Source organism: Chlorocebus sabaeus, chromosome 26 (assembly GCF_047675955.1).
Source record: "Chlorocebus sabaeus isolate Y175 chromosome 26, mChlSab1.0.hap1, whole genome shotgun sequence".
Taxonomy (NCBI): domain Eukaryota; kingdom Metazoa; phylum Chordata; class Mammalia; order Primates; family Cercopithecidae; genus Chlorocebus; species Chlorocebus sabaeus.
The window spans coordinates 36,270,169-36,279,725 of record NC_132929.1 but is presented as its reverse complement, the minus strand read 5'-3'; the positions used below and the strand labels follow the sequence as shown (position 1 = coordinate 36,279,725).

At 40.5% G+C, this 9,557-nt stretch overlaps 1 protein-coding gene across 1 annotated transcript in view; it reads left to right on the top strand.

Annotated features, from left to right (window-relative positions):
* RORA (RAR related orphan receptor A) overlaps nucleotides 1-9,557 on the top strand; it is a 746,629-nt gene that overhangs the window by 554,451 nt on the left and 182,621 nt on the right. Inside the window, exon 2 of the mRNA XM_008016387.3 lies at nucleotides 1,763-1,792. Coding sequence (XP_008014578.1) covers nucleotides 1,763-1,792 — 30 coding nt within the window. The remainder of the gene's footprint in view (nucleotides 1-1,762; nucleotides 1,793-9,557) is intronic.

The following is a 9,557-nucleotide window of genomic DNA, read 5'->3' as shown; positions in this document are numbered from 1 at the left end:
CATGAAAATATTTGATGAGAACACTGCATCACGCTGTATAATAAATTTAAGTAGAAAAGTCAAAGCAGTGGTATTTTCATCAGGCCTTTGGATGTAAAGAGAAAATAGTTCCACACTCAGCGAATATAGATAGGTCTGTTTTGGGCTGTGTTAAATCCAATTGTGTGGAGGTTTTGAATAATCAGGAGAGACAGCCTAAGCACTTTCTCTTCAAAGTGATTTTACAGAAAGCACTATTTCCTAAGGAAAATACACATATAGCTCTCATAATGCTGAAAGTGCACTAATGTATCAGTTTATTGGTGCTGGTGTCATGAGCTGGAGTTGCAAATTGTATTCAGATTTTAAACTTTACTCCCTGCTACTGCTGGGGGAAGTTCCCATCCCACGATAAAGGTTATTTCAAAAACTTCTAGAACGCTTTTGTGGTTTTCATGTGAGACAGTCTTCAAGGATTTCTTTAGAAAGTTCTAACTTCACTTCATGAAGCCAATTCAAACATGATTTTAAAAAAACAAAAACAAAAACAAACAAACAAAACAATAGTTTTCCTCAATAAAAGTTGCGGGGTTGGGGAGAAGAATCTGAGTTGGGCTATTTCAGCTTCCCTAAATAAGTCCTTTGGAAAGTGTTGAGGGGAGCAAGTGTGTGATTTTGGTCTTGGCTCACAACTTTGGAACCAACTTTTTAAAAAATGTCTGCCGTGGATTTTCATAACAGATTTCTTCCCCGTACGACATGTTCCCTAGCTAAGTAATAGGTCTGATGTGGCTGCCAAATTTTTCGACAATCTTTACTTTCCAAAGGAGGGTTAAATAGTTCCCTTAATAACTTGAAAGAAAAAAAAATTTCAAGGTTTACCACGATTCTTAGTCACAGGCTGAATGTCAGCAGTTTTATGACTTTGAGCCTACGTAGTCTCAAGAACGTCTCCCAAGAAGAATGCAGCATAAAGGATTCAAAATGTAGTAATTCTGAAATGGAGATAGTGTTGTTTGCATCAAAGCATACATTCATGCTATCTTTATCGGGACTTCTGTGCCAAATGTTGCTTAGTTCTATTTGTCACCTGCTACCTATAAATCATCCTGAAATATCAAGGGTGCTGACTCATGAATCGCTCATGGTTTCGTAGTTTGTGTTTATACATTTCATTCAGTTGTGTTTCAACTGTATGAAACATTTGGGGGCCATTTATAGAGAAGTAGCAGTGATTCCCTTTCTGACCTTACTGAGTACAGACACATAGGTACATTTGGTGGATGTATTTCCCCCTCACCATTAAAAGTTGTGCTCCGTGGGAGCAGGAAGGGTCGTTTTCATTAAAGAGTAAACACAGAACCAATGGCCGTAGCAAATTAATTGCTCTGTTGCTCATCTTCCCCTCGTCTGAGCAGGCTGACATTGTTCTCTTGTGCCTTAAATCTTTCCCACTCTGCCTATAAACATGATCGTCTCCCCTACTTAAAATAAAAAATAAGAGTCTCCTCACGCCCTGTTTAACACTGTTTAGTTACTGTCCATGCTCCCCACTTTTACCACAGAACCTCTTAAACCAGGAGGTGATGGCCACTGCCTCATCATTCGTGGTTGCATGGCTTTGGGGTTGGTGTAGTGACACTCCCATGCAATGTTAAAACTGGTCTTGCCTCTACATCACCATCTGAACTAAATGCCTTCCTGAGCACTCTGGAGATGATGGACATTCAAAGCAGCACACAAGGGCACTTTGTAACCTGTGTTATTGTTTCTTCTCTTTCAGGTATCTCAGTAACGAAGAAGACACATACATGTAAGTAATGCATTTTTTTTTCTGTCCAAAGTTTTCAGAAGAGTTGGAATTCACATATGTCTGGCTGCTGTGACCCTTTCAAGTATAAACTAATGTTTCAGCTGTGATCCATGGTCAACAGAGGTCACTTTTTTTCAATCTGTGGTGGTCGGAAGTGGCACATCTCCACCTGTTTGTACTGAGTGTGTGTTGAAGAGAGAGGCTAGAGACATATTCTGATGAATGCCAGTGTTTCAAGCCATGAAGCTTTAGAAAAATCATGAAATCTAGCCAGGAGGATCAATTACTTACTGATCACCCTTATTCTAGATCCTTCTTAGAAGAGCTGGTATGTTTCTAGGAAACATCACCTTGATTTCTTTTAAACTTTGGTCTGCTTTTCCTCACCACTAGTTCACAAATTAGGCCGTTTCGTACTCATGTCTGTGGAGCAGAGATGCTGACTGGGAATAGAGGCGCTGTTGCTCGACCACGGGCATGGCCTGTGAGGGCCCTGATAAATGGCATCGGTAGTTTGATGTGGAAACGTGTGCTGGATTTATGCTCTGTATTCATCCCACTTCTCAGGTTCAACTGCTTCCATCAATTGCCTTCATTTGAACTACACCATAAGTTACAAACTCACGTCAATGTAAGGTGTTGTGATTTGCAATCTGAGCAATGATGTTTGACTGTGCCTTGAACCTCAGGATGAAACAAGACATCATTGATGCAGGCAGTCAACTTTCACTGTACTTGACCAGCATATTATTTAGGCTTGAATTAATGGTGTCATTAGAATTTGATGACTATTTTAGACCACAGATACGTGCTACCTATGAGATATGTTTGGGCATTCTTCTAAGGCAAGCAGTGGAGATATTTATGGCACAATACAGGGACAACAAGGATGTATCCCCCAATTTTTCCTAATTACACTTTAAATTTTTTTATTTCATGTGAAACATTTGGGGAAAAACATCTGTATTACATCAAAGTAGTTTATCTTGTGCCTCAGTTGATTCTTGAAATCTGCTCTTGGGTTTGTCTGTCTGTCTATCTGTATTTGTAGAAAACAAAAATGAAAAAAAAAAAAAAGAAAGAAAAAACCAAAAAACGTCAAATTGGATGAGAAGTTGCCTGACTCTGAGGGCCGTGTCCTGCAGTCTCTCCACGTGGCTCTCTCATGGCCTTCAATGGAATGTTTGCTTGAGGAATAATGAAAAGGTCAGGCCCGTACTAGACACATGATCCGGATGGCACCTCCATCTCTCAATGCACAGTTCCAGTTGGCTGTCCCTCCATCAGGGTAGTCTGTGACCCTTAGCTTTTTGGGGGTTGTTTTGTCGTTGTTGTTGTTCTTGTTCTTGCTGTTGTCGGTGCATAATTGAGCTCATGATGACTGAGAGATTGACAGTGCAGGAGACTGAAGTCCTCTGTATATCCGCAGGGCAGGCATGGTACAGAGCGCTTCCTTGCACAGCCTTGCCCATGAGCTCGTCCCTGGCCCGGAGGGACCCACTCTAGAGGTGGTAAGTAATTCAGTCTTTCTGCTAGCTCAGTCCTGGGCCTCTCCCCAACAGGGGCTGATGATTGTGCCTACTGTTTATGGTGGTTTGGGGTATGGACTCCTGGCCACCTGGCAATGTACAGAAAGCTACTGACTATTTGCATTATGACTTGGCTCTTAGATAAGTGGACAAAACCACTACTTCAGCTCCACTGGACATAAAGAGTACATCTCAACTAATAAGATAACATAGACAGAGACCTAGATGTTACCTAGTATACAGACAGTCCATATAAAGAGAGACATTTGAGGAACTGTCATCCCTGAGAATAATTTTCTTGGCCTATTGCAGAAACAATAACCTGTGGTTGAGTTTCAATTCATGGAAGGACTTAGGTGACAGCATGAGAGTGGTGGCTAAGGAGGAAAAATTGGTGTTCTAATAACAGACACTTGAACCAGGTGGGTCTTTTCACAAAGGCTTAAAGAATTTCATCAGCTATACTGGCTTTAATACAAAATCAAGATATAGCCACAGAGGGTGGACTTTGAGTGCCTTTCTAACTATGAAAATCAGCAAGAAAATTCTTACGCATTAAGCTTAAAGTCAGCGTAGATAGACTTAAAGCTTCTTTTATATAATTGACAGAAAGATTTGGATCAGAAATCATACTGTTTTGGTTGATGTTTACTTTCATGATTTGGGGGAGAGGGCCCAGAATAAAAATGGCCCAAAGACAAATTGGAAGGAATAGCACCTGAATACACGGTTGACACAAAACTTTACACATGCCAAGGAGAAATTGAATTGTCCAAGTTACATGTTAGTGGGAGTCCTCCGTGCCACTTGAACATGGAGATTGTTTTTGTCATCCAGCTCAGCAGATAGCCCATTATATTTCTGATCTTAGCATCTCCACAGGGCCCACAGCTTGTGAGGAGAAAGACAATCAATCAGTTTTCTCTCTAATAACAGTCACCCAAATGACTTCTTCTTTAGCATTTGTTGAATTTTTCTTGAAAACTGAACTGTCCTAACTTGCCTATACATTTTTTTAAGATGTTAATTCCAGCTCCTCTTAAATCATCTTGACATCTGTTCTTCAAGAAGTTTCACTATCAGTGAAGTGTATGAATTCATTTTTGTACCGACTCAAAACTTCCATTTTTAGCCAGGGTTCTGGAAACCTTAGTCAAGACTTGACTACATAATCATCGACAGCTGAAGTCACCCGACATTAACAATTTCAATCTTGGTTTCCTAACTGCCCTCACCGAGAGATTGTTCAACTTACAAATTAATATGTACAGCTGCAGAATATATTATCAGACCAGAGTGTCAGCTCACAGGTACACGGGACAGAGGTGCACATACTGCAAAATGAACCTGAATAGTTGTGACACCAGATAATATTTTAGTCCACCTTGTTATCTGGAAAGCACAGGTATTGTTTCTTTAAAAAAAAAAAAAAAAATGTTTTGGGTGACTTGAGCCAGAAATTCCCATGAAAGGAAATTTGATTGTTAAGCTTCAGAGGAGTCCATGGACATAGTCTTTGGAGAGCTCAGTTTCTCCTAAGTTCCTGAAAAGGGTACCTTAAGTGTTTGTTTTCTCTTTAGTTGGCCAGTGGAAGAAGACAAAGCTTTGAGACTTCTTGTGCTTCTCATGGCCAGATTGTTCCGGGAATTCTTATATTTGTGATGTTCTTCAGTTGTTGATAGGAAATGTTGCTGTTGGTTTTTGGTGTGCGAACATAAAAGAGAGTTTTTAATATTAGATCAATTTTACACTGTGGTGTGGAATTTCAATTTAATTTTCACGGTGATTATAGAGCACATGTATTTGGTTGGACCCCTTCAAGATTGCTTTGCTTTGGTGTTTCACAAGTTTGTTCTGGTCTCTTTCCTGCTGAAATAGCCACCATGCAGATAAGTATCATTTTCTTGGAATCAGCTGCTGTCTTGGTTTTTATTATTTGCCAAGGACAAGGAGTCATTCACTCCGGAATTCTTAATCTAATTCTTCTTAGATAGTTCTGCATTCACTACAATGTTACAAGAGGATAAATATGGACGTGAAAAGATGCGACAAATCATCCTAGCTCTTTCCAGCTACTGGGAAGTGTAGCATCATGGAGTCCTAACCTTAGAGGACATATATCAGACAGACACCACAACACAGACCCAAAAGATATCTGGTAGGCCCCTGAACCACTTCTAGCGGCATCAGACCATTGCTACTTCCTTCTGTTCTCATCCTTGTTTACAGTCCTTGTACCTCCTGTCCTAGCCTGCCCTGCCTGCTTTCTCCCACACTGGGGGACAGATACAAGCTTCTGAAAAATACAGGTTACTCAGTGAAAGCAGTCAGGAAAAATGTGTCAGTTTACTCCCAACTTGAGTTGTTAATTTTCCCCAATAAAAACCCAAACAAGATATACTTCTGAACCTTCTAAGATATTTTCATTTGACATGAATAGCCATTAAAAGGTAATCTAGTACATTTTCAAATGTTTGATTGCAGCAGGCTAATACCTATAATATAAAATTAAAGCACTGTGTTATTTATAAAAAGATTTAGTTCTCAATAGTTAAATATTTTAGCACAAATCAAAATATTTCTTTGAGAACTAATCTTTTGCATCCATTTTAAAAAGTGTTTATTGCAATCATTTAAAATGGGATAGGTTAATGTATTCACTTTTCACCCCAGAGACTTGGCTTTGAATTTGACTTAGAGAAAATTAGTTTTGAGGCCTCAACCTCCTCTCCATAGGCATTTGTTGATATTACAAAATGAACCCAACAAGTTGTCACAATGGTTGCCATTTACTCAGGAGATCCAAAAACTAGAATAACCTTATTTTTTCCTTTTTTTTCCTTTCCTTGAGGCCACCCTTTTTTATTGTAGACTCTTAGCAACCCCAAACTTGGGGCTCACCCGCATTGTTTTCACAGTCCAGGAAAACTCAGGAACCATTCTTGGCAAAGCTAATGGAAGGTGCTTTGGTGATATAGTTAGTAGGTTTCCGTGGCAACCCATGTGACTCACAGTGTGACTCACGGCAGTTATAATTTCAATTGCTGGCAGGGTGTTCCATTAGGACAGATGTGAGAAGAAGCCACGCTGAAGTTCTTTTAGTAGGCCTTCATCCAGATCCTGTCTGCCCATTGGCAAACAGTCAGGAAAAGGGATAACGTAGTACTCACAAAGTAACTGGAAGATTCATTGCTTAGCTTACCAAGCCTACCAGCTATCTCAGACAGAAGCCTTGCCGGCAGTGGGTCATGACTAAAATACAGATGCTGGCCTCTTAAAGGGCTAATTAAGGGACAACTATTCATTGAGGACCTACTCTGCGCCGACAGGCTTTTTACCTTCCAGGCGTTTACAGACCAGTTGTAAGTAAAGACTAGAGGGAGACAGGTTGGGGGATAGGGTGGGACAGAAGAACCTAATCACATAAAACAATCTGAAAACACAAATGCCAGGTGTACCAGTTCCACAAGGCAGCTCATACCTGGAAAACAGACTAAGCTGGAAGTATGGGAGAGGAAAAGAAAATTAGAGAAAACATCCAGGATTCTCATATTGTGATCCAAGCATAAAATAGCAATGAAGCGAAAGGCAAAGATTGAACCCTGGGTGCTAAAACGTATCCCCACTGCTCCTTTCCACCCATTCTCACAGAATAACATCTAGTGTCTTCAAGATCAGTCAGTCTGAGAAAGTAAAAATCCCTCTGTACTGTCTGGAAGCTTTTGCCTTGCTTAGAGGCAGCCTGCTCAGCTAGAGCCAAGCCCTCCTAAGCTTAACAGGATTTCTCTGTCTCATCATATTAAAAATAAATGGACTGCACTTGGCCCTGCCAGTCAGTTCCTCCAAAGAAGAAGATTTGCATAGTCTTAAAGCCCACAGTTCATGGTGAGGACCTGTGAACTCCATAGAAAAACTGAATACTTAGCTGAGCATTTCCATCCCAACATCCAGTTGATTCGAGTTTGCCCAGTTAGTAGATTTGAGGTTTGTGAATTGAATTTGGACAAAAAGTATTTGTGTTCCACTTCATAACATAGGTTCCAAAGGGTGTGTTGAGATGGTGATTGGCTATTTAAAACCCATAATCACTACCAGGGGGAAAACAAAAATGCCTAGCCTACCAGGGATTGGTGTGGACTTGATAGGCTTATTACATACTTGATAAATGCTTAGTTACACATGATTGGATTGATCTTTAAAGAAGCGCTAGATGTCTGATATAAGTTTGCATTATGCTTAGTTTAATATTGACAATAATAATGGCAGGAGTAATAGCAGTAGTACCATTACTTGTAGTAGCAGCAGTAGGAATAGCAGGAACCCCACCTACCAAGCAATTTGAATATTCCAAGCATTGTGTTGAATGCTTTATGTGCATTGTCTCTTTTAATCTGCTCATCAGCTTCATGACCTTTGTACTGCTTGCACCCCGCATTTTAAATTAGAAAATGTACATGAGAGACAAGTAACTTAGCTTAGAGAAGTGAAAAACCTTGTTAACTCACCCAGCTGGGCAGAGCCTGGAGTCAAAACAGAGTAGATTGCCTCCTTGTGCACATGTAAGAGCCACATTGTTATCTCCAGTATTCACATTAATACTTGTGGGACACTCAGTGCTAGGCACTTCTCTAAGCACTTTCTAAGTGTTCATTTATCTTTACTGCAACTCTGTGAGGTAGGTGTTGCTACTATCCCCACTTTACACATGAAAACCGAGGCCCAGGATCCTACAACTAGCTAGTATGTGGTGGAGCCAGGATGTAAAGGCAATCCCCAGTTTAAATGCTTTTAAAATGAAGAACATCATTTTTCAGAGTGGTTCTTCCACTCTAAAGTATAGGAAGAAAGCCAAGTGCAACACAGTCTTTCTTACAATTGACCCAGGTTTCCTTTGACCTTACAACTATGCTACCTCCATAGGCTTCTAAGCTTGAAGAACAAACTGATTATAAGAAAGGGGAATGTTATTCCCACTATGTGAAAAAAAGTATTTAAACAAAGTAGTCTACTGGAAACTATACAGCCTCTTTACTTTATTATTTTTTTTAGAAAGGGACTCGCTCTGTTGCCCAAGCTGGAGTGTAGTGGCGTGCGCATGGCTCACTGCAGCCTCAACCTCTCCATCTCAGGAGATCCTCCTGCCTCAGCTCCCCAAGTAGCTGGGACCACAGGCATGCACCACCTTGCTCAGCTAATTTGTTTTTTATTTTTAGTTTTTTGTAGAGACAGGGTCTTGCTGGCTGGGCATGGTCGCTCACCCCTGTAATCCCAGCACTTTGGGAGGCCGAAGCAGGCAGATCACCTGAGGTCAGGAATTTGAGACCAGCCTGGCCAACATGGTGAAACCCCATCTCTACTAAAAATACATAAATTAGTCAGGTGTGGTGGCACACGCCTATAGTATCAGCTACTTGGGAGGCTGAGGCATGAGAATCACTTGAACCCGGGAGGCAGAGGTTGCAGTGAGCCGAGATCGTGCCACTGTACTCCAGCCTGGGCAATGGAGTGAGAGTCTGTCCAAAAAAAAAAGAGAGAGAGAGAGAGAGAGAGAGACAGAGTATTGCCATGTTGCCCAGGCTGGTCTCGGAACTCTTCAGCTCAAGAGATCCTCCTGCCTCAACCTCCGAAGTGCTGCGATTACAGGCGTGAGCCACTGTGCCTGACCAACCTTCTTACTTTAAATGACCGTTACTCATCTTTTTAACAACTTAACTTAGTTCATCAAAGAACTGCTGTCTACTTAATGTCATACAACACAACTGATTCCATAATAAAACAATTGTTCAAAGTGGTTACTTCTGCTTCTAGGACAGCTATGTACCCCACACTGGTAATAATATATATTTCTTATAGCACAAACCCGTCTTCCTCTGAAACAAAGCTTTTAACGGATGTTAATGACATTTATAATAAATCTGTACTTTTTTGTTAGACCAACTTAGTAATTCATTTATAACTTTCATTTCCACAAAGCAGTACTATGATTCAGGACACAGTGGTTTCTTTGAAACCTATCCAAAGCCAAAAAAACCCTGGAAGCTAACAGAATGTTCAGGAAACAGATATGTATCTATATCAAAGGGATATGTAAGAAAATTAACATCTAGATTTTGAGGATGTTTAAGCATATCTGAACTTAGGACTGGATTTACACTTATGTCAGCTTCTCTCTTTATTGCAATCTGTATGCAAAGGAATAAAAATGTAGAAGAAACAGAGATGCCAATATGTTTAAG